At 41.7% G+C, this 25,859-nt stretch overlaps 1 protein-coding gene and 1 long non-coding RNA gene across 12 annotated transcripts in view; one reads left to right on the plus strand and one right to left on the minus strand.

The window, feature by feature from the left end:
• Positions 1–25,859, minus strand: part of PRSS3 (serine protease 3) — a 68,477-nt gene that overhangs the window by 389 nt on the left and 42,229 nt on the right. For 6 of the 11 annotated variants that reach the window (XM_063788700.1, XM_054658773.1, XM_016960742.4 and 3 more), the window contains 3 exons: positions 2,093–2,249; positions 813–1,066; positions 273–409 (listed from right to left, as the gene is read on the minus strand). In XM_063788700.1, coding sequence (XP_063644770.1) covers positions 273–409; positions 813–942 — 267 coding nt within the window. In that variant the 5' untranslated portion in view covers positions 943–1,066; positions 2,093–2,249. Of the gene's footprint in view, positions 1–272; positions 410–812; positions 1,067–2,092; positions 2,250–4,011; positions 8,470–25,859 lie in introns of those variants that run through there. The other 5 variants (XM_024345612.3, XM_063788699.1, XM_063788698.1 and 2 more) reach the window with 3 other exon arrangements.
• LOC129136023 (uncharacterized) lies at positions 338–24,388 on the plus strand. Its single transcript, XR_008537263.2, has 3 exons — positions 338–527; positions 16,771–16,988; positions 23,353–24,388. It is a non-coding gene; the product is annotated as an uncharacterized LOC129136023 (long non-coding RNA).

A 25,859-nucleotide genomic window follows, 5' to 3' on the forward strand; every position in this document is an offset into this window, starting at 1 on the left:
CCACGGGGGCACTGCAGGGAGCCTCCTCAGCCCCGCCACCTTCCTCGTTTCTCCATGGGGGCAATGCAGGGAGCCTCCTCAGCCCCGCCACCTTCCTCATTTCTCCATGGGGGCACTGCAGGGAGCCGCCTCAGCCCCGCCACCTTCTTCATTTCTCCATGGGGGCAATGCAGGGAGCTGCCTCAGCCCCGCCACCTTGGGAGTTCAAATCTTTTTCCCGGGTGGGGCCTGGGTATTGGTGGGAGCCTCAGCATGGGAAAGGGTCAAATCACCTGGCAGGAATCCTTGCCTCCCTCAAGGAAGCCCACACAGAACATGCTGTTGGTAATCTTTCCAGGGTAGGAGGCTTTACACTCAGCCTGGGTCAGCACCGGAGCATCCAGGCACTTCAGCTCGTCTGGGTAGTCAGCTGTGAGGATCAGGAAGAGATCAAAGAAAGTAGAAATGTGGGTGAGGCCAGAGAAGGAGACAATAATCTAGGATGGAACATTGAAGAGGAACACTGCCTGTGGAGAGGACTCCAAAACGTAAGTTCTGGCAAGGGACTCTGGCTTTTAGTTTCCAGAATGATCGTTGTTGAACCCCTCCCAAGACGTGATCACAGCAAGTTCTCCATTTGTCCTATCTCTTGATTTTAGGAGCCAAGTCCTTGAGACTTTGCATCTCTCTGGTGCCCAGTGCAGAGACTGTGTGTAATGGGCACTAGAAATGTGTCTTAAGCCGGGAGGCAAGAGGATTCAAATAAAGGGGCATGCTTCGTTCTGGAAATTGTGAGGATGGGGGGAAGTAGAAGGACAAAGGGTCCCACTCACCACCAAAGCTCAGAGTGTTGCCCCAGCCGGAGATGAGGCACTCAGTGCCAGCAGCTGCAGGGGCGGTGGGCAGAGAGATGGTGGACACGCGGGCATTGATGACGGCAGGTGAGGAGAGTTTGATCAGCATGATGTCATTGTCCAGAGTGTCCCTGTTGTATTTGGGGTGGCGGATGATCTTGGCCGCATTGATGAACTGCTCATTCCCCTCCAGGACTTTGATGTTGTGCTCTCCCAGTCTCACCTGGATGCGGCTGATGGGCAGGGCAGGCATGGTGAAGACCTTCTCCCACAGCCTGGGCACCCCTCCCACCTTCCCCAGGGTCCTCAAGCTCACTGCTCATGGATAGCTCTGGAGGCATGGGGTGGGGTGTGTGGCCATATTGCATGGGCAGGAGAGGGATGTGGGTCAGTGCAGGTGTGAGACCCAGGACCTTTCTGCTTCAGAGGCTGGTGGTAGTGGGGTGGGGAAGAGTCAAAGGGATCCCACCAGAGGCTGCTCCTCAACCTGCCTTCCCAGCCTCTTTCCCACAAATCTCCACAGTCACTAGCACTGTGGGCACAAAGAGCTCCTTGTAGTTTTCCTAGCATTCTTCACCCCAGGTCTTTGCTAACTGCGCACAGTGCCTGTTCCTCCCTCCCTTCTTGGCCTAGTGAGCACCACCCTTCTGTGTAATCTAATCCAAGGGTAGCCATAGCATTAGCATCTCCTGGGAACTTGTTAGAAATGTAAATTCTTGGTCCTTACCCCCACCCGCTGATCAGAACCTTGGGGATGGGACCCAGTGATTTGTGCTTTAATAAGCCTGCAGGTGGTTTTGACGCATACTCAGGTTTGAGAGTTCTTCGTGTAGGCAGCGGTTCTCAGCTCTGTCTATACACTCTACAGTTACCAGAGGTAGAGTGTTAAATACTCACTGGTATTCACACTGTCTTCCTGAGAAGTTTGAGTTAATTGCCCTGGGATAGGACACAGGCATCAGTATTTTCAAAAACTCTGTCTTAGGTCGCTTTAATGTGTAGCTAACCAGCAAAAGGTACTTGCCTGCTTTTGTCACTAGCTCTGACAACTCCAAGATTATCCCTGCCTGCTTTTATGACCACAACCCTTGCTGTTTCATGGATTGGCCTTGCTCTGGAGAGTCAGCTGCTGTCAACAAGTTTTCTTCTCCACCACCTCTCCCATCCGTCTTACCCAACCTCAGTACTTCCCTGGGCTGAAGCCAAGCTCTCCCAGGCAGCCTGGCTGGGAGCTTTGCAGTCAGGGGCCCCACACTTACGTCTTGTAGCAGTGAGCTGCTGATACCACCCACTGTTCGCTGATGAGGGAGCCACCGCAGAAGTGGGAGCCAGAATTCAGGGACACCTGGTAGGGGAGAGAATTCTCACAGGTGTAGCCCCCAACGATCTTGTCATCATCGTCAAAGGGGACAGCAACTGGAGTGGAAATAGGAAGGGAGAAGGCAAGTCAGTAGCATGTTAGGGGTGGTGCTCCCAGCCTGCGGTTGCTTCCTGCCAATTAGAAATCCTTAACAAGCCCAGTGAGGCCAGGCAAGGGAGGGAGCGCTGCCACCCCTGGTGAGCATCACTGGATGTGGCTCCCAAGTCTCTGTGTCTGCAGGGCACGTAGCTAGGTACCCTGCGGGGGCTCAGATCTCTCCTGGGGTCACCAGGCTGAGGATGCAAGGAATGTCCTCAAAATGCTTCCAGTGGGGTAGCAGTTGGTATGTTGTTGTCTCACCCACTGAGTGCTTCTCTCTTTTATTCATCACCTGTGTACTTGCCCTGGCGATTTGAGCCCTGGATTGTCAGGATACTTTGGCTAAGCTAGGAAAACCCCCTGTCTGGGTAGACCTGGCCATGACTAGCTTCCCCCATAGCTCAGATCTGTGCAGTGAGGGCAGAGTTGAGGGCAGCCCCAGGCTCACTTGGGCATAACAAAGGTAGACTTTGTTATTGGCCAATAGAAGAGCAATTCCTAACTTTGGCGGCATGCCTGGAAACGTTAAATCACCTGGGAAGCTTAAAAGCCCAGTACACAGGCTGCACCCCAGACAAATGAAGTTAGAACTTCTAGAGTTGAGTCTCTGGCATGAGTAATTTTTGAACCTCCCCAGGTGCATTCGAGGTTAAGAGCAGCTATAGTGGTGCTATACTGGTGCTGTTGGAGCCAAGCCTGAAGCCTGCCACTTCATTTCATGGGCCAGCCCCACCTGGACTCCCTTCCCAGCTTCTCCAGCCACAGCTTGGATATGGATGAATGACAGTGGTGGGAGTGAAGTGAGGGAAAAGGTGAAACAGGTGAGGCTTAAAGAGAGCCCAAGGAGGATGGGAAGGAGATATGTCAGATGGAGGAAATAGAATATCAGAGCGCAGTCAAAAGAGGAGAGGTGGCAAGAATGGCAGGGCATGTGTCCGCCAGGAAAGGGGGTGGGTGGGGCCTGAGGCAGGTCATGAAACTCGCCAGCAGCTCCCACAAAGGCAAGGATCAGGAATGGATTCATGGTGGTAGAGTGTGCCTGACTGGTGGTGGAAGGCCTGTCCTTATACCCTCCCAAGAATCAGGAGAGGAGGTGTCTGTGAGGTGAGGGTCACAGTTCTTCCCAGCACAAACACACCTGCAGCTTTCCCCTTGCCAGGGTCTTGCATCAGCTCGGCTATGTTTGGCCACTCTGTGGGTTTGTGATTCACAGGTGATAAGGAAACTTGCCTTCTGAGAGCAGAGAGGGAGACTGGCTATTTCCTGGAAGGATGCTGGGATGGGGAAGACAGGGGAAACCAATCCCCGGATCACACAGCTGGGCTTTCGTAGGCCGAGGAGATGAGGGTTAGAAGGAGGGAGAATGGCCTGGGTGTCTAGGAGTCCTTTTAACTATTGGGGATGTATTTAATGTACTTAAGGAAGGGCAAGCATTGGTAACAAGCTTGGCTTTTCAGTTTCCTGGAGCCCCCACGAGAGGAGGAAAGTCTTATCTAAGGCTCATTTTTGTGAATATGAATATGCTTCTCTGCAGTCACTGTGCACAAAGGTCAAATCCAAGACTTTGGGTATCCAGAATTCCAACACTAAGGGGTAAGGAGAAGGGAGACTTAGCATTCCATAGGATTCTGGGCTTCCAGATGGCTCTCCTTCCTACCAAGGCTTAAGGATGGGAAGTGTTTCAAAGAAGGAGGGGACACAGGTTAGGTAGGAGCTTACTCAGTGCATCTGGAGGATGGAAAACCAATGGCGCACTCCTCCCCTTCTTCAATGTGAAGCCACTTGTCTCTCTCATGTGCATCCTGTCATAGGTTCTTTTTATGCAGCCTCATGGTTGTCCTGGCAACCTGCACTCAGGGTGATGCAAACTGACTCACCTGCTCAGGGCTGACAGCCTGAACCAGAATGACATGTCCCCGATCAGATGTCAGAGTTTGGACCATGGTAAATCTGGGTTACCATCTGATCTGAGAATCAGCAGTAGGTAGAGATTTTAGCACATGGTAAATTGGTCACATATTGGGATCAATAACGAAGATGTGGAGGGGTGGGTCTAGAATTTTCTATTTTAGATGCAGTGAGATTATGCTGGGCTCAGTATCAAGTGAATCTTCCCAGAGAATATCCTGATTTGGGCCCTACCAAGGCTACTAAGACACAGTTGTGTAATTGACTGAGGCACAACCTGGCCAGAGCAGTGTGGAGATGGAGATGCTGTCTGCGATCAAGTCTAATGATGTAAGGAAAGGAGGAGCTTCCTTATGAGGGTGCTTTCCCTTCTCAGCAACTCTGAGCTCAGGTTGGTGATGGGCAGGAGTGAGCAGAGTTCAAGTTTAAATTCTTTGAAAGGTAAAAGAAGCAGGGATGTTCTGGAGATGGTGAACAAAATGAGAAAAGCTCAGAAACTTGGTGTTGAGATCGGACATGGCCAGGGGGCTAGAGGGAGGAAGCAAATGGAAACTAGAAGGAATTGGAAAAAATGCGAATGTGGGGCCCGTGGAGTTGAGAGGACACACAGAGTACCTTCGGGTTCAGCTCCTGGCATGGCCAACGAGCCAGCTTCCCCAAAACCAGGAGATCCACTGCTCAGAGACCCGCTCTCCACCCCACATCCCCTCTAATCACTGATGGGCTCATACCTAACACTGCTGTACTTAGATGGTGCACGGTGCCTGACAGCTTTACAAGAGTTTTCACATAAGCAACAGTGGTACATTGCTTTTCAGTTATGCTGAGTTTCACAGTTTGACTTCCCACAAACATGCTAATTGTGATTTGTGCAGAGCAAAATTATTCCCATTTATAGAGGAAGAGACTGAGATTCAGAAGGATTCTGTCTTGCCCAAGAATACAGATCTTGGCAGAGCTCACCATAAGGCCAACGGAAGCCATGGAGATCGTTGTGAAGTGTGGGAATTGCTGCAGGTGACATCTAAAAGGAGATTTATTGAGGATCAAGGCAGAGGTCCCCAGAGGACAAACTGTGCATCTGATTCCTTCCTCCTGCTTTTCTTCCTGGCAGAAATAGATGATTGAATTCATCTTTCTCCTGGCACCTTGTCTCAGAGACTTCCCTTGCCACAGTTCCAGACCCATCCAGGCCATGACTGCCATGTAGATGACACACCTCTCTGCTCACGAATGACTGGCCAAGCCTGAGGTAGCCAGGTTTTGGAGCATTGATAACATGGGTTTTTCCTGTGTTGCCCCTAAACATGTTGTTTCATTTTGTCCCCTTGTCATGGGGTCTTCACACAACTCCTGCCTTAGAGGATAAGGAAAGACTCTTGCTGTAGCAACTGTAGACACCGGTGTGCACTAAAGAGGGAGGTGAACCTTGGCAGAAGATGGAAACTTTTTTTGGAGAAGGGGATTTTTGGATCAGTGCTTGTGGCTCTGACTCTGTCTGAAAGGAACACCCAAGAATATGAGGTTTTTCTGTATCTAGAGCTTGAAGATTAGCCTTCTCCAGTATTTTGCGGTCTTCCTTAAATGATCACAATATAGTCTGAGGTCAGCTTTCTTCAAAAAGGAGTGACCTTACAGGCAGAGAAGATAGCTATAGGTGGAGACTGTTACCTCATACTGTAGACTCAGATGTGTAGGATAGGTTCAGATCCAGCTGCCCAAGCTCAATTTGGAGGACATGCCATTCTTGTTACTCTTCATCCTGAACTAGAGATTTCTTTGTCTTCTTCTCTAAGACATCTTTCTGGCTTGTATTGAGTGCTTAGCACATCAAACCACTGTCCTTCAATTTTGATAACAGTGAATCATTTCTGTGTGCTTACTATATACCATGTTACTATACAGCATGTAACTCATGTAAGTTAAGAATTTTTTCTTCATTTTACATTACAACCACTTATGCGATTGCCCATTTTCCAGGTGATTAAATGAGCTTTCTGGAGGTAAAGTGACTTGCTCAAGGCCACACAGCCAGTAGGTTTTAAAGATGGGATGTAAGTATGGTGGTCTGACTCTAGGGCCTCCATGCTCTGCCATAGGGCATTCTGCTTTGCCTCCTCTGAGCTGATCCTTGGTGCACCCTCACTGAGGTGGTAGGCAGCAGCCTTTTTACAAATCAACAATCTAAAACTCAGAGTTCAAGTGACTTCTCCAGCAAAGATCCTACTAGAACCTTCCCTATTCAGACAAAGTTTGTTCCTCTTCATGTTGCTACATGAGTCTTTCAGACCTCATAGTAGTCTGAAAAGTGTCAGATTCCAAATTCTTTTTTTTTTTTTTAACACTTTCTTCTCCAAATCCCACCAGATCTTTCTCCTAAGCTCTTAGTCAACTCCTCCTTGGGTTCCAGTATCCTTTATCATTCTGCAAACAGATTGTCAGATTTTAGGCTGTCTTCCCCCCAAACTCCCAGCTCCTCTCCTCATCCATTATTTTTCTTTTTTTCTAAGCTTCTTATCTCCCCCACGGCACAATTTCTCTTTATCCAATAAGGAATTGTTTTTGTTACTATCTCACCCCAGGAATCACTGAATCTGGAGAGTGAAGGGAGTGCTCTGTATGATCCAGAAAAGTCTGACTTGTAATATGGAGTCGCAGAGCATGAACTGGTCAAGGCTGATCAGCTAAATGGAGTAGCCCATTCCTCCCTGCCTGCCTCCTGCCCCTCCTCTTGCCTGCCCCTTGCCCCTCCTTCTGCCTGCCCAGCTGCTCCCCACCTTGAAGCCATGGAAGACATGCAAGTTTTATGCCCGGAGGGAAGTTTATAGTTCTGTTTATTCTTCAGGCTTCCATGTATGGGTAAATGGGGAAGCCTCTAGCACTTGAGACTAAACCTAAATTATTTTAAGGATAGATTGATTGCTGTAATATAATGGTGAGTCTTTCTGTTCACATTTCAGCCACTCCTTGACCACTCTCTTGTTTGGCCTATTAGAGCTGCTTAAGTGAGTCCAGGCTCCCTTAGACAGGAAGCAGAAGAAAGCCAGGACAGAGTGCAGGAGAAACACCCATATAGATTCTTATGATTGTAACATCTAGGATCTGTTTCATGATACTCAGAGTTTAATATATGATGTATGTATTTATTTTTCTAAATTATACTAGCTCTAAATTGAGGCTCACAAGCTGGGTTTGCTGATAAATCCAGTCAACCGGGTTCCTTCTACTCATTTAGCTTATAAAAGTCTAGACTGTGTCATCCATTTGGAAGGCAGCCAATGGGTCAGTCATTTCCTCAAGATCATCTTGGCCAGGAGGGCCTTCAAAAGGCTCCCAAGGCTCAGAACTGAGTGCTCCATCCACACAGCCACCAGCACAATTCCAATTGAGAACCTTCCACCCCAGAGCCACTGTGTTTGAGCAGGTTCTGCACTTTGCTTCTCTGTAGAACCCATATCATCTGTTCCATTTCCCAGTCTTGGGTAAGGCAGCAGAAGGGGATTGGCACATGACATGTGTACCTTTCTATTCAAATACAAAGCTAGTTATCTGTAGTCTTCATACAGTTCTGTAAAACACTGGAAGTTATTCCTCCTATCTAGCTGTAATTTTGTGTCCTTTAATCTTTTCCTATCCTCCCCGCAACTAAAACATAAATTTGAAACAAGAATAAAAAATATAAAGTTTGAAGTGCTTATTCCTTTCCTGTTAGAATAATCTAGTTAATTTTCTTATGGGCTTAGATTATCTAAACTCAAATGCCTTTGTAGAGTTTTCCTCCAGGGAAATCCACTGCAGCTGTATAAATTTTCCTCTTTTCTTTGAAATCATATTTATTTACTCACAAATATTTATTGAATTCCTGGAGTGATATTCCAGGAGTTCTTCTAGGCTATTTGGAAGCAGCAATGAAGAAGATAGAAAAGGTTCTTGTTTCAGTGCATTCGTGAGTACACGTGCATGCATTTATGCACATGTGAGGAGGTATAGAAATGGGATGCACATGGCCGGACACGGTGGCTCACGCCTGTAATCCCAGCACTTTGGGAGGCCGAGGCGGGCGGATCACGAGGTCAGGAGATCGAGACCAAGGTGAAACCCCGTCTCTACTAAAAATACAAAAAGTTAGCCGGGCGTAGTGGCGGGCCCCTGTAGTCCCAGCTACTCGGGAGGCTGAGGCAGGAGAATCGTGTGAACCCGGGAGGCGGAACTTGCAGTGAGCCAAGATCGCGCCACTGCACTCCAGCCTGGGTGACAGAGCGAGACTCCGTCTCAAAAAAAAAAAAAAAAAAAAAAAAAAAAAAGAAATGGGATGCACATACATCGCTTTCAGTAAATGATGAGTACATATTAGTAAAATAGGATAAAGTGATAATATAATATGGGATGACTGCTGAAGTGCTGTTACGTAGAGTGGAAGGGTCTCTTTGGGGAGGTGGCATTTAAGTTAACACCTGAATAAAAAGGACCAGCCATCTGCAGGTAGAGTTAGGAGGGCTTTCATGGTTTACTTCTGAGTCTGTAACAGAAATAATTCAAAACACACAACCAATTGCTATTTAAAATTAAATAACCCTGTCATCTAGCCTATGGATATATACCTTGTCATGGGTTTTGATTGTATGAAGGATGGTCATCAGTATATTGAACTATTCTTATTAAGGTTAATGTAAAATATTTTTGACATGAAATGATATTCATGAAATATTGTTGGGTTAAAGGAATAAATTCTAAAACTACATATTGTATGATCTAATTGTATTAAACTGAACGATTTTGACTTTTTATTTTGATAATATGCATATTTTGTAATATCACAAATTTTTTATGTAATTAAAATAGCTAAAAGAGAAACAATTGTAATAATAAAATTTTCTGAGAGCGGGTCATACTTATTCTTGAGGAAGGAATTGCTAGTGGTAAAATATGTTTTTATAGTGAGAAATACGTTTAGGTAGCAACTACACTAATTGCATATTTTGTCTCTGTGTGCTTTTTATGCAGATAATTGCATCACTTTCTTATTAAAAAAACCTACATTTAAAAACTCACTATTATTCTTATTTTCTATGGAGAAATTAAGGCATGGAGAAATTGTGTAACTTGTTAAGGTTACACCTAGTGTTAAAGAAGAACCAAGTTTTAAACTTAGGTCTGTCACTTGATAAAGTTCAAGTTCCTAAGCACAGTGCTTTACTGCTTTTAAAGAGGCAATTTTGTAATATAGGAAGGTGCTTCATAATCCAAGGCTTCACTGTAGTTAAATTTGTCAACTTCCTATGGTAATGGGAGCATCGAGCAGGAAGGTAAGCTAGCACTGAACCCATGACATAAAATGGGTATACATGTGCATTCCTGTGACCTGGAGAATTAGTACACGTGGAAACTGGAGAAGGCCCATGACACCTTACATGGACCAGAAACTAGATAGGAATCACTCCTTCATAAAGTGAGGTACACAAAGAGATACACAGTTAGTGAAAGGATGAGCTAGAAAACTAATCCTAGAAACAGTTAACAAAGAATATTATTTATCTTGGTCTTGGCTTTGGGTGAAGGATTTAAAAAAAATTCCTCTGAATATTCATGGTCGCTGAACAGTCAGCCCATTGGGGTTTGAGAAAGACATTCTATGACCAAGAAGATATATACTGAGAATTATAAAAAAAAGTGATATTAGGTCTGTAGCGCCCCAATTTCTTGACAGAGGCAAGCATGAATATTTCTTAGAAAACCCACTTTTACTCCAGTATTTAAAGAATTCTGAAAGATGAATTGACATCAAATTAAATAATGCACAAGGAAATAGGCCACCCTGAGTGAGAGCCAGCAGACTACTAAAAACCAGATGCAAAAAGGTATCAAATGCTGGCATTGTCAGATAAGAATTCCCAGTAGATGCTTAATATACTTATAAAAAGAAAATAGTTTTAAAATACACAAGGAGTAAGATGCTTTCAAAAATGGCCACTCATATTTGTAAATGACCCAAGTGGATTTTCTAGAAATAAAAATTAATATAATTTAGATGAACAAAGTCAGCTGAAAGGTTAAATTAGAGGCTTACTGGAGCTGAGGTGTGAATTAGTAAACTAAACAGTAGTTTTAAAGAAATTACCCAGATTGTAGCATAGAGAAGCAAAAAGAAGAAAAATACGACTGAATAGGTAAGGAGACTAGATGATAGTATGAAAGAAAATTGAACATAAGATATAGCTATACTTCTGGCCATCTCTTCTTCAATAAAATATGGACAACAATCAGGTATACCAATTTAAGTTTTGGCCCCGAGAGGATTTCCCTTCACCACTACCTTTCAGAACCATACTTGGTTAGACTGTAATGATCCTTCCAGAATAACGTGAAGACCCATCTAAAACAATGAGCTCATGTTTCTCAACTGGAAATATGGAATTTCCATGAAACTTAGGTGTGATTTGAAGGTAAGAGGAGAAAAGTATGAGTAGGGTACCGTGAGACTCAGATGTGCTCTTGAAATTGAATTGTGCCTTTTTCCAGCTGTGCTTAAGTATGGTCTTGATTATATATTTTCCATTTAATAACAGAGAGAATGCTCTGGGCACAACCAAATTCAGTTTTGCAGATCAGATAATACCTTGTTCTGAATGCCATTATAAGGCATCCATTACAGAGCCAGGAGCAACTTTTCAAAAGAAGAAGAGGGGGTCGTTGGCTGGTAAGAGTATGGCTTTAACCAAAACTCTGCACCTGTCTGCAGGGCAATTCTCCAGGTGGCCTTGGACAAACTCAGTACTCCCCAGTTTCTTGCTTGTAGTTCTCAAGAATAACTGTACAATGTTCTGGGAATGTAACATCCTGAGATAAGGAGGAACTGGCCAGAATAGCCAGGGCTCTGTTCCAGTCCCTTCTAGAAATAGAATGTCCTTCAGTGCTTTGCCAAGCATGTCAAGTTGCTCTGTGATATAAAACCCAGGGTGGCTGCTCTCTGAGGTCCCCCAGTGGCAGTGCAAGTAGGGAAGGCACAGACAAGATTTCATCCACCCTGGACAGCTTTCGTGAGCCTAGTGGGACTGGCTTTCCCTGAATCTTAGGCCTCTGTTTTCCCTTGCTGCCTGTGTGTAAGTAATAAACACTCTTCATGTAATTTGTGTGTGAGAGCATTCTTTCTCTCTGGGGTCTGGAAAGCAACAAAAGTGTAGCCCAAGATGCAGTGGTCTGAAGTGCAAATCAGGGCACAGTGAACCTGTTCCACACTGCCTTGTGATTCTCTTACTGGGGAATGTCAGGAGCTCCACAGAGCATCTATATCTACCATAGGCTCTTCAGGAGCAACTGGGTCTACTTAGTCTATGGCCCAAGCAGCAGGAAGCTTTTATCATGGGCTTGTTCTGCCACAGAACCCTCTCTTTCCCTGGCCCCAGCTTTACAGATTACATAGTAAATGGAATAGAGTAGCACAATCAAATGCAGTATATCCAAAGTTTAATTCAAAGTCCAAAGACTAAGCATTGCATCTCTTTCTCCGTGGTAGATGATCTAAGGTGCAGCAGCTTACTTCTCACATTAGAGGAGATATTTCAACATGCCCCAAACCTCTGGACCACTCCAAAACTCAACAGTATAGAAGGTTCCTGAACTTTGCAGATTTTATATTGGTCTGGGATGCATGTGTCATATTGTCATACTGAGGCATCTAGAGGGCTTTATAATTCCTATTCACGGAGAACAACCAGATGTCATTAATGTAATACCAGCTTTGTTTCAAGATGACTAAAGTTCTTCCAAAATATATTATGATAGAAAACCAGCTAAATAGAGCCTTGAGATAAAACAGTTAAAGGCTATTACTGACCCTGCCACTTGAAGGAAACTGTATCTGATTGTTTTTATTGGGTATTTCTGAGCACCCTTCTAGAAGAAATTTTACCCTCAGCTTTCCAGGAGCCACTCTTCCTGACTGTGGATAGAACACTCCAGCTAGTCCTACAGATGCTCTCCTCATCCCCAGTCTATCCATTCATACCCATGCCCACCTACAAGCACAGAAACAGCTGTGTCTACCCAAGAGCTGTGGTTTCCTCTTCTGTCCCACCTTGACAGGGCCCTCAGGTTCATGTGAGGGGAGCTGGGTAGAAGGGAGCTGAGGTTCTTGCTTAGATCTTTGATCTGTGCCCCGCACTGTGTCTTCAACGCTGCAGAGGTATATGCTGCTGTCTTCAGGTCTCCTGTTGCTCACAGTCAGAGTTGAGAATGTTAGGTTTGGGCGGCTGATGGGAAACTTGTCAATGACAAATCTGCTCTCATATGTGGCCTCAGAGCCCTGATTTGCAGTTGCAATCAGTGTCATGCTCTGTCCAGGTTGCTGACAGTACCAGAACATCATGGTGACTTGGCTGTCGACTTGACACTGGATCGTCATGGAGGTTCCACGTTGACAGATATCCCTGCTTGGCTTTTGAGAGATGACAGCACTGAACACAGAGCCTAGTTCCAGAGAGATATTCATGAGGGCTGACAAGCTTGGGGTCAGACGGGAAAGTCTCTGCTTTATCTCTCCAATACCACCTCAGCTCCCAAAGGACCCCAGGGCACTGCCTCCTTTTTATTGTGCCGACAATTACTCTGTTATGGTCCTTTAATCTAACATATCCCCTTCATCTTCTGTCTGGTGGCTTCAGACTCTCCGGAGAGGAAGTCTTTCCACCTCTCTACCCAGCATTAACATTAACCCCAGACTCCTCACAAGTCAAGGCTCATACCTAGTCCCCGGAGAAGGAGCAGGAGACAGCATCTTCAAGTGATGGCCTCTCCCCTGAGAAAAGGCACTAAGAAGTGAAACTCAAGTTCATCTTTCCTTCCTACAGCGTAGTTCTTTCCCACTCTGTTTCTCTCCTCTAATAAGTGGTTGAGTTTCTGCAGGATATGCAAAAACCAGTCTTCCCCCTGGTGGAACTGTGTGGCTCTTCACTCAGGATGAGTCTTCATGCACAAGCCTCGCAGCATGCACCGGCCACTTACCACCGTTCTCCCATCACTTTTCCATCTGTCATTACTGAACACCAGTCTGTGCTACTGTCTGGGTGTAGAGCAAAAAGTGGGGTGCAGAACTGACTTCAAAGAACTAAAGGTAATAGGTTAGAATATGAGGGAACTCCATAACAGTATTTCAACTGTCTGCTGGGTCTTCATGGTTGTCCCAAACTGAACTCATTCCTCCCCCAACACATACACACACCAATAAATGGGCTCTTATTCCTCAATTCCCCTCTCCCAACAAACGGCATCCTTGTTCTTCTTGCACGTTAGGCTCAAGAATTCCATAAGCCTCTTTTTTTCCTCACCTACCTTATTTGTCAATTTGCAAATTAAATGCATTGTCTCTTATATGTTTTCCTTTGTTTCAGTTATCACAGTCATAACTATTTTTTGTCTTTGCTTAATTCCTGAATACTTGTAATATGGTTTCTTCTATTCTAATTCAACTCAGTCTAGGCCACGAAACAAATCATGCCTGTGTAAAACTTGACCACAATGCTATGATCTTTTTCCATTATCAAGCTGATTTCTTGTATCATGTAACTGCTTAAAATAGTTCATTTTTGCATAAAAGTAGAGCTAAGTTTTTGAGCACTTACTCTGCTTTTCATACATTTATTTAAGTCTATTTTTTGGTTAGGCTATTTATTATTGTCACACTATTTTTACAGATTAGGAAATTTTACAGATGAGACCTAGAGACCTTAAATAATCTATCCAAGTTCATATAATCCAGGAGTAAGTAATAGAGTCAGGACTCAAATCAATGCCTATGTGATCACAAATCTCAAGTGTTAATATCAACACTATCAAGTATTGTCTGACTCTTACAGTTGCCTGTGCCTTAGTAAAGTACAATCTGGTGGGTAACTGAGAATGATAGGCCTAACCCTCTAAAGAACACTAGGGAACTCTAGAAAGACAGGCTTGCAAAAACTCACCTATCTTATTTGATTCTGAGATTCTCTCTATTATAAGATGTTCTATTAAATACCTAGTTGTTACTCTGGGTAGTGTTTAGTACTACCACATTAAAGGTGAAGATTGATTATAGGACTTACCCATATTTCAAAGAAAATAGAATTGTGAAAAACAATTTACTTTATAATAGAGAAAATGTGACACTTTAACAATATTTCAGTAACTTGTTCATATGAGGAGTGTGTGTGAAGCCTTTACATCTATTGGACATGCCACGGACAGTGGCTCAAGATAAACTCTGCTAAGTGGAAGTAGTAAAACATATAGAATATTTCAGTTTTTCTTGACATGTAGGTATATTTTTAAATCTTTTAGTCAAGTGTATCAAACTCCCTGCCAAAATAACCCAGCATCTTTTTCATTTCATTTATCCTAAAAGCTTCTGAAAATTAACAAATGATCCCTATTCTTTACTAAATTCCAAATCTTTGCCTCTTCATCAGTATTCTCTTTGTTTGAAAAAAAAAAAAAACAAAAAACAAAACTGCAAACATATTCCCCTCTCTTTACATGCCTTTCAAACTGCAGTAGTCTCTAGATTTTTCTCTCAGGGAATGTTATGGATACTAAACTCTCATTTAATTTTAATGTGTTTATTTATTGAATTAATACATGCACATGGTTAATGATTCAATTATAACAGAGAACAAAAAGTAAGTTCCCTGTCCAGAGACAGTCTTGTAAGTGTTTTGGTACATGTTCTAGAAATAATAGTTCTTGCTTGTTCAAGTTTATGTAAATCTGACTCCTCCTCCTTCTTTTTTTTTTTTTTTTTGAGATTGAGTCTAGCTCTGTCGCCCAGGCTGGAGTGCAGTGGTGCGATCCTGGCTCACTGCAAGCTCTGCCTCCTGGGTTCACGCCATTCTCCTGCCTCAGCCTCCCAAGTAGCTGGGACTACAGGCGTGCACCACCACGCCTGGCTAACTTTTGACTCCTCCTTCTTTTACACAGAAACACACAGCCCAAACCTTCCTGTACTTCACTTCTTTAATTAGCAATGTGGTTCTTATCAGCATATTTCAAAGTTGATTAAAAAATACATAGAATTGTGCCATTATTTTCCATTTTATTATGAGAATTTTCAAACATCTATAGAAGCTGAAAGTTTTATACAGTGAACATGCATGTACCCACCACCTAGATTCTGGATAAAACTATTACTGCTTTACCACATAACAATCCATCTATCCATCCTTCTATTCATCCATCAATCCATCTAGTTTTTTAATTCATTGAAAAGTCAACTGAAAGCATACTTCACTTCTAAGCAGTTCAGCACACATATAATTAACTGGAGTTGAAGCTGTTTTTCAGGTAAAATTTGCATGCAGCACCATGCACAAATCTTGAATACTGTTAAACAAGTTTTGACAAATGCATACACTGTGTAACCTACTAAATTATAGAATATTACCATTATCTCCAAGTTTTCTCATACCTTTAGTTTTCCCCACTGCTAACCCCTTAGAGGCAACCAGAGTTCTGATTTCATTATAAATTATTCTTTTCTAGAATTTTATATAAATGGAATAACATCATACACTCTTCTATGCAAAGTTTCTTTCACTCAGAATAATGTTTTTAAGATTTGTTTAAGTTGTGTGTATTAGTACTTCATTCCCTTTTGTGGCAGTGGAATATGTCACCATGTGGATATACCACCGTTTGTTTAGCCACTTCCTGTAGATGGACGTTCAAGATGTCTCCAGGTTTTCGCAATGATGAATTCACTTTCTGTAAACATTCTGCTTTAAGTCTTTTTTTGTAGATGTATGCTCTTATTTCTCTTAAGTAAATACTTAGGAGTATAATTGCTGGCTCATGGGGTAGATGATCATAGGGGTTTAGTTTTATAAGAAACTATTATTTTCCCAAATTGGTTGTATTATCCACTTTCACCAACAATATATGTAAGTTCTGGGACTCCAAATTTTTGCCAGCATTTGGTGTTGCCAGGTGGTTTAATTTGAGTGGGTATGTGGATGGTTAGTGGTATCTCATTGTGGTTTTAATGTGTATTTTCTATTTGTCTGTCCTTTTGCCAGTACCACATTCCTTTGATTATTGTGGGTTTATAGTAAGTCTTGAAGTCAGATAGTGAAAGTACTCCAAGTGTGTTCTTTCTAAATAACGTTTTGATTATTCTAGAGTGTCAGGAGCTCAGCAGAACTGAAAAAGAGTGCTGAGGACTTAGGTACTCATTTTAACATATTTATTCTTTTTAAAATTTCAACTTTTATTTTAGATACAGGGGGTACATATGCAGGTTTGTTACATGGGTATATTGCACCCAGGTAGTGAGCCAATTAAAGCAACAAGCCCAAAAGGAAAGAGTTAAGTCTTTAATTACCTCCTTTAATAGTGTAAGCAAGAGTCTAAAGCCAGAGAAATTACTGACTCCCCCTGTTCCATTTTTCCCTGTGGAAATGGCACTGGTCAAGGGTTAGTTGGATTAGTGCAGACATGGGTTTGTCTCACTGTTGGGGGGCCCTGCAAGGAGAAAGTGGAAACTCACTGGGTACTCAGAGTGGAGAAAAATGTCTTTAAGGCTTTCTCTTCCTCTCCTACTAGGAGGCCATGACAGAGGCACCTGAAGAAGACCTCTACATGGGCCTCAGATAAAGAGACCTAAGAATGGAGGATCCTGAGCTGGCAATATAAATATGCACAAGGGCGTGACCAGCCAGGGGGTCCTTGACTGCAACTCCCTTCAAACACTGCAATGCATTGGCTGTGAACCAAGTCTGGGGTGGGCAGAACAGCCTCTCCACACCCTGTAAGCCTGCCAGGTAAAGCCTTTGTAATTAATTTCCTCTGGCCTGAAACATACATAGGCTTCTAACCAGGAGTGGGACTTCTCATAAATTCTTTGTGTGTTCATATACCTTCTAGAATCAGCTTTTTAGTTTCTTAGAAAACAAAAACAGTTGAGATAACAATTGAGATTTTAATTACTGTAGATAAAATTGAGAGTGCTAGTTTTGACATATTTAGTCTTTTTAAAATTCCCACTTTTATTTTATATACAGAGGGTACATACGAAGGTTTGTTACATGGGTATACTGCACCCAGGTAGCAAACATAGTACCCAATAGGTAGTTTTTCAACCCATGTCAACCTCCCTCTCTCTTCCCCTCAAGTAGTGCTCAGTGTCAATCATTCCCATGTTTATGTTCATGTGTGCTCAATGTTTAGTTCCCACTTGTAAGTGAGAACATGTAGTATTTGGTTTTCTGTTCCTGCATTAATTTACTTAGGACTATGGCCTTCAGCTCTATTTATGTTGCTGCAAACAACTTGATTTCATTCTTTTTTAGGGCTGTGTAGTATTCCATAGCATATATGTTTTCTTCATCCAATCCATCATTGATGGGCACCTCGCTTGATTCCATGTCTTTGCTATTGTGAATTGCATGGTGATGAACATATGAGTGCATTTTGGTATAATGATCTAGTTTCCTTTGGATATATAATCAATAATGGGATTGCTAGGTGGAATGGTAGCTCTGTTTTAAATTATTTGAGAAATCTCCAAACTGCTTTCCTCAGTGCCTGAACTAATTTACATTTCCACCAACAATGTATAAGCATTCCTTTTGGGTGGAGTGTTCTGTATTTGTCTATTAGTTTCAACTGGTTAAGTGCTGAGTTTAAGTCCAGCATTTCTTTGTTAGTTTTCTGCCTCAATGATCTGTCTAACACTGTCAGTGGAGTGTTGAAATTTCCCACTATTATCGTTTGGTTGTCTAAATCTTTTCATAGGCCAAGAAGAACTTGTTTTATGGATATGGGTGCTCCAATGTTGGATGCATATATATTTAGGATTGTTAGGTCTTCTTGTTGGATTGTACTCTTTATCATTATAGTAATGCCCTTCATTGTTTAACATCTGTTTTATCTGATAGAAGAATAGCAACTCCTGTCCTTTTTTGTTTTTCATTTGCTTGATAGATATTTTCCCCTCTCTTTGTTTTGAGCCTGTGGGTGTTGTTACATGTGAGATGGGTCTCTTGAAGGCAGTGATGGTTGGGTCTTGTGTTTTTATCCAGTTTGCCACTCAATGTCTTTTAAGCAGGTGTTTAGCCCATTTATATTCAAGATTAGTATTGATAGGTGTGATTTTGATTTCATACCCATGTTGTTAGCTGGTTGTTATGTAGACTTGACAGCATAGTTGATTTATAGTGCCTGTGGGCTATGTGCTCAAGTGTTTTATGGCTGCAGGTTCTTTATATTCCATATTTAGCACTCCCTTAAGGACCTTTTGTAAGGATGGTCTACTTAAAACAAATTTCCTCAGCATTTGCTTGTCTAAAAAGGATTTTATTTCTCCTTCATTTATGAAGTTTAATTTGACAGGATATAACATTTTTAGTTAAATTTTTTTCAGGATGCTGAAAATAGTCTCCCAATCTCTTCTGGCGTATAAGTTTTCTGCTGAGAAGTCTGTGGCTAGCCTGATGGGGTTTCCTCTGTATGTGACTTGACCCTTCACTCTAGCTGCCTTTAGAATTTTTTTTTTCTTTTACCTTGACCTTGGTGAATCTGACGACTATGTGTCTTGGGGATAGTTGTCTTATATAGTAACTAGCCAGGGTTCTCTGTATTTCTTGGAATTGAATTTCAACCTCTCTGGCAAGATTAGGCAATTTTTTTGGTGTTTTTCAAATACATTTTTGAAATTGCTTACTCTTTCTCCTCCTATTTCAGGAATGCCAATGAGTCATAGATTTTATATCTTTACATAATCCTATATTTGTTAGAGGTTTTTTTTTTTTTAGACAGAGTCTCGCTCTGTCACCCAGGCTGGAGTGCAGTGGCGCTATCTCGGCTCACCGCAAGCTCCACCTCCCAGGTTCACGCCATTCTCCTGCCTCAGCCTCCCGAGTAGCTGGGACTATAGGTACCTGCCACCATGCCCGGCTAGTTTTTTTATATTTTTAGTAGAGACGGGGTTTCACCATGTTAGTCAGGATGGTCTCGATCTCCTGAACTCGTGATCTGCCAGCCTCGGCCTCCCAGACTGCTGGGATTACAGGCGTGAGCCACCGCGCCCAGCCAGTTTTGTTCATTTTTAAAATTCTTTTGTCTTAATTTTCATCTAAGTTGATTCAAAGAACTGATCTTCAAGCTCTGAGATTCTTTCCTCAGCTTGCTCTGTTCTGCTGTTAATTAATAATTTACAGCAGAATTTACAGCAGAATTGCATTATTAAATTCTTGTAGTAAATTTTTGAGCTCTAGAAGTTTATTTTGATTCTCAAAATGGCTATTTCATCTTTCAGTTCTTGGATCATTTTACTGGGTTACTTGTATTCCTTGGATTGAGTTTCAAATTTCTTCTGAATCTCAATGAGCTTCCTTTCTATCCAGATTCTGAATTTTGTGTTTGTCATTTCAGCTATTTCAGACTGGTTAAGAACCATTTCTAGGGAGCTAGTGATCCATTTGGATGTAAGGGGATGCTGTGGTTTTTTGAATTGCCAGAGTTCTTGTGCTGATTCTTTCTCATCTGATAGGGTTGGTGTTCCTTTAACTGCGGGGTAAGTTGAGTATGGTCAGTTGGATTCATTTCTGGATGCTTTCAGAGGGCCAGGGCTCTGTACAGAATCCGCATATGTGGGTGAATTCTTGCACCTGGTTTCACATCTTGCATATATTAGCATGATAATTTTAGTGTGGTAGTTTGTGCCGTGATCCAGTAGATGGCGCTTAAGAGTAATGGCCGATAGCTAGGCTAACACCCAGCTTGTGTGGCTCTTGTACTTTCTTGTTCACAGGCATGCTCTGAGGTGGGTGGGGGAGAGAGATGGCCCCCTCACAAGGTTTGCTCCTAGGACTTGTGGGGAATCACCTCCAATCCCTGGCACTGCACCTGCATTTCTTTTGTTAGGTGTTCCAGGCTGCAGGGGACTCCTGAGGCAGAGGCTGCAACAATCCATGGACATGATTTATACTTCTATATTTTAAAACTCTTTCATTCCTTTAGCAACTATTTTTATTTTTCTGTATACAAGTCTTGCATGCCTTTTGCTAAATTTAAATATTTTGTTTTTAATATAAATTTAGGTTTTAAAATTGAATTATCCAATTGTTTACCATTAGTATACAAAATATAATTTTTATATGTTGTAATAATAAATTAAGGTATGCACTTATTAATTTGAGTAGTTAATGTATAGTTTTTTAAATATTTGCATGTAAGTAGTCCTTTCATCTCTGAAAAAGGTTTTCCTTATCTTTTGATCTTCAGCTTTTTAGTATTTTTCTTGTCTTTATGCATCAGTACAATATGGAATAGAAGTGGTTAAGAGTGAACATTATTGACTTGTTTATGATCTTGAACATGTTTAGTATTTAAGAAATAAAAATGGGAAGACGTTTAATATTTCTGTCATTAAGTGTGACATAAGCTGTTGGTTTCTTTCAGGTGCCTTTATTAGATTGAAGAAGTCCCTTTTTTCAACCTAATTTTCTGAGTGTTTTTATCATAAATGAGTTTGGGATTTTACCAAATTTTTTCTATCTGTAGGTATAATCAAATAGATTTTTAAAAATGTGTTAATAAGATGAGTTACACTGATTGATTTTTTAATGTTAGACCAAACTGGCTCCTAGAATAGACTCTATTTAAATATTTGAATAATATTTTTGGATTCTGTTTTGATTTTTATTTATTGGCTTTTTGCTATACCTCTTTAATATTTTCAGGGCTATTCTGGAAAATAAAGAATGATACATTTAAAACTATTTGTCTACTTACTGTATTGTAGAAGTTTACTTAAAATATAAGAAATTTGCAACTAATAGATCTGTTTTTCCTACTCCCATCCTTTAAGTTTTAGTGTCATTTTGTATTACATATATTTTATATATCCTATAATACAATGATGAAGTTTTTACTTTAACTAGTCTTACTTTTTTTTTTTTTTTTTTTTTTTTTTTGAGACGCAGTCTCGCTCTGTCGCCCAGGGTGGAGTGCAGTAGCGCGATCTCGGCTCACTGCAAGCTTCGCCATCCGGGTTCACGCCATTTTCCTGCCTCAGCCTCCCAAGTAGAGTAGCTGGGACTACAGGTACCCACGACCTCGCCCGGCTAATTTTTTTTTTTTTTTTTTTTTTTTTTGGTATTTTTAGTAGAGACGGGGTTTCACCGTGTTAGCCAGGATGGTATCGATCTCCTGACCTCATGATCCGCCCGCTTCCGCCTCCCAAAGTGCTGGGATTACAGGTTTGAGCCACCGCGCCCGACGTAAGACTCTTTACTATCTGACTACATTTCACTACTTCTTGTGCTCTTCATTTCTTCCTCACAATCCAAGCTTCCAACTGGTATTATTTCTTTTTTACCTAAGAGAATTCCATTGCCATTTACTATCATGTAGTTCTACTGCCAATGAATATTTTAATTTTTATTTATATTCAGATAACTTTACTGTGGTATTTTAATTTTTTGCTGAATATTTTATATCAAATTCTCGGTTTACTTTTTCTATTTCTTGTAGCACTTTAAAGCTACAGTTCCCTTCTCTTCTGGTATTCACTTTTTTAAAAGGAAAAATTATCATTATTCATGTTGTTGTTCCTGGTATGTATGATTTTTCTCTGGCTGTTTGAAGATTTTGTCTTCTTTTCTAGTTTTGGACAATTTGACTGTGATGTGCCTAGGTAGGTTTTCTACAGATTATTTTTCTGAAATTCTTTTTATATCTTTCAATATACTTTTTAATTAGGCTTTTTAAAAAATATTGTTTTTATCCATGCTTTTTTATATTTATATCTCCTCTTCTTTCACTCTTACTCCAATTGCACACATTTTGTACCTTTTGATATTTTTCTAAAGATCACTGAGGCTATTAATTTTTTCATTTTTTTTCTCCTGTTCTCTAGATTTTGTAATTTCTATGGATATAACATCAAGTTTCTGTGTCCTTCTTCTGACATAAGCTGTTGGTTTCTTTCAGGTGCCTTTATTAGACTGAAGAAGTCCTTTTTTCCAGCACCATTTATTGAAGATACTATTCTTTCCTCATTCTTGTTCTTGACACCTTTGTAGAAGATTAGTTAACCTTATATGAGTGGGTTTATTTCTGTGCTTTCAATTCTGTTCCATTGCTCTATGTGTGTTTTTATGCCAGTCCTCTGTTTTGATTGCTATAGCTTTATAATAGAATTTGAACACAGGAAGTGTGATGCTTCTGGCTTTGTCCTTACTGTATGGTTCTCTTTCTGTTTTTTAAAAGTCAGTGTTGGTTGAGCTTTTTTTAAAAAAATCTGCAATTCAATATTTTTCATCAATATTTTTTTCTCTCCCTTTTTGGGGCTCCCATTACATGTATGTGGGGACATTTAACATCATCCTATGTGTGTCTGAAGTTCTGTTCATTTGTCTTCATTTTTTTCTCTCTGTTTTTCAAATTGGATCATTTCTATTGGTCTATTTTCATGTTCACTGGTTCTTCCACTATCTTAAAATCTGCTATTGAGCCCATCTAGTGAATTCTTAATTTTGGTAACTGTACCTTCCAACTCCAGAATTTCCATTTAATTCTTTTTATAGTTTGTATTTCACTATTTAGATTCCCTATTTGTCAAGTCATTTAAATCATATTTTCTTTTAATTCCTTGAACAGTTTTCTTTAATTCTCTGAGGCTGGGTGCAGTGGCTCATGCCTGTAATCCCAGCACTCTGGGAGGCTGAGGCGGGTAGATCACTTGAGGTCAGGAGTTCAAGACTAGCCTAGCAAACATGGTGAAACCCTGTCTCTAGTAAAAATACAAAAAATTAGCCGGGCGTGGTAGTGGGTGCCTGTAATCTCAGCAACTTGGGAGGCTGAGGCAGGAGAATCACTTGAACCCAGGAGGCGGAAGTTGCAGTGAACTGAGATCGTGCCACTGCACTCCAGCCTGGGCGACAGAGTGAGACTCCATCTCCAAAAAAAAAAAAAAAAAAAAAACTTCAAGCCCATTGCATTTCCAGGCCCTGTCAGTTGATCTGTGTGGGGCTTGGAGAAGGCCAGTTTTCAAGTCCCCCTTGTCTTTCACTTTTTGCTGGGCTCTCTCAGGTCTTCTCTATATATGCATAGATAGTTTTTTCAGTCAGCCAGGGATGCGTGAAGAGCTCACTTCAAAACTTCTCTGATTCTCATTTCCAGAATCCGCCTGTTAAATTCCTGGTTGGCCTGCTGCTTGCCCCAAGTGGGGCTGCAACCTCAAGCTAGCGAAGCTGTGGATTTGTCCTGCTCATTTCCAAGTGTTCATTCCCATGTTAAGCCAACAAAGCCAAGGATTTTCAACCCCCCAGCCACTGCTCTGAATTGAATCTGTTTGTATGGCAGCAAAGCTACTAGTTTTCATGGTCAGCCCCATCTTACTTTAAAGTCATTGGCTGAGCTGGGGGGTGACGGGAGCAGCCACAGGCAGAAAAAGCCACAATCTCCTACTTGCCTAAAGATCTAGTAGTTTTTCAAGAATAAATGCTGCTCAATTTTTTGCCTGCATTTTGTCAATTTCCAGTTTCCTGAAATGGTTGGTTTTGATAAACAATTTTGTCTAGTTTTATATATTTTTTGGTTGGTTGTTGCTTTTTTTTTTTTTTTTTACAGAAAGAAATTGCCTGCCTCTTTGTGCTGCCATAACTGGAAGGCCTTCTCCTCATTATTATTATTTTTTGAGATGGAGTTTCGCTCTTGTTGCTCAGGCTGGAGTGCAATGGTGCAATCTTGGCTCACTGCAACCTCTGCCTCCCAGATTCAAGCGATTCTCCTGCCTCAGCCTTCCAAGTAGCTGGGATTACAGGCGTGCGCCACCACGCCTGTAATTTTTTTGTGTTTTTAGTAGAGGCAGGGTTTCACCATGTTGGTCAGGCTGATCTCAAACTCCTGACCTCAAGTGATCCACCTGCCTTGGCCTCCCAAAGTGCTGGGATTACAGGCGTGAGCCACTGTGCCCAGCCCACTTTCTTTTTAAACCCTCCTTTGAACATAAAAAATTTACATTTTTGTTTAATGTTTAACACAGGTCCCTTTCAATATCAAGCTCGTTATACTTCATTTTCCTAGGCAAAGATGCAGAAAAACCAGCTTTGCAAATGTATGTCAAAATTGCACACTGACTAACCGGCTTCCCTCCTCCCTGCCCTTCCTCATTTTTCTCAAAAGCAATACCTGAAATAAAGGTAGAGTCCTTGTCTGCCTCTGTGTACTTGATACCGGCTTGTCAAGACCCACCCTTCCCTTTCACCTCGTCTAAAATTCACACCAGTGGACAGCAGGGCCTGCAGCATGTCTGTAGAAATTTATTTAAACTTATGTATGATTCATAGAAGACTGAGTACTTTGATTTGATGGGGATGGGCTATATTTCTTCCATTAACAAATTAATGGATTAGTTCATTAGATTAGCTACATTATGGAACACGTGGAGGAGATGGAGGATGAGTCACTTTTAGTTACAGGAGGAACAAGGTAATAAATAACTTCAAGTAGAACAATAAAAATTTGGACTTCTAAATAATTTGGATAACCCATTTTCCAAATATAGGCTAAGCCCCTGCTGTGGTTTAGCATTAAAAACATTTAAATGAAATAAATGTTAAATAAAAAAATACTTAAGGAATGTTTCCTAATATACACAACTGGTGTGTGCAATATACAATAAAACCTTTCAATCTAAGGACAAACTTACAAATAGGAAAACAAATATCAGATAATGCTTTTAGGCCAGGTGCAGTGGCTCACACCTGTAATCCCAGCACTTTGGAAGGCTGAGGTAGGAAGATTGCTTGAGCCCAGGAGTTCAAGATCAGTCTGGGCAACATAGTGAGACCCCTGTCTCTACTAAAAATAAATTAGCTGGGCATGGAAGGGCATGCCATAGTCCAAGCTACTCGGGAGGCTGAGATGGGAGGATTGCTTGAGCCTGTGAGGTTGAGGCTGCAGTGAGCCGTGATCGCACCGCTGACACTCCGTGTCACTCCACCGCTGGGTGACAGAGTGAGACCCTGTCTCCAAAGGAAAAAAATAAGTGCTTTCACAAAGGCAAATTCCCCAACTTTCTTATTTCAATATATTTCCTCTTTTTTTAATTTCACATGAGATATGATGGGAGTGTGAGGGGAGGATTGAATGTTTCGGACAAGTAGTAACTTTGCCTTTCACTTTCTGCTGTGCTGTCTCAGGTCTTCCCCATAGATGCATAGCTTTTTCAGTCGGCTAGGGATGTGTGAAGACCTCATCTCAACACTTCCATGACTCTCATTTCTAGAATCTCCCTATTAAATCCGTGGCTGATCTGCTGCTATGGCCTAGTATTAAAAATAGCAACCAAGCTGGCAACCAAGAAGACTGGAGGTTTGGGCAACTGTTCCTTTTTATTTCATATCTAGGGAGATCATTGGATCCTTCCCTCCCTCCCTCTCTCCTTCCTTCTCTCTCTCTCTCATTTGAGATAAGTGAAATAGAAGATAAGATAGAAGGAGTCAGAAAGAGAAAATGGAGGCAAGAGTAAGGGAGAATGAGGAGCAAGGAAACCAGAGGGAAGCAGAGGCACAGAAGAAGAGAGAGGAAATGGTGCCAAGGAAAGGAGAAATTATGGTTGATGCCATTTGGCTGTAGTTAAAAGTAAAACTTGATATGGTGCTTTAAAAAAATAAAGCAGTAAT

This window comes from Pan troglodytes, chromosome 11 (assembly GCF_028858775.2).
Source record: "Pan troglodytes isolate AG18354 chromosome 11, NHGRI_mPanTro3-v2.0_pri, whole genome shotgun sequence".
Taxonomy (NCBI): domain Eukaryota; kingdom Metazoa; phylum Chordata; class Mammalia; order Primates; family Hominidae; genus Pan; species Pan troglodytes.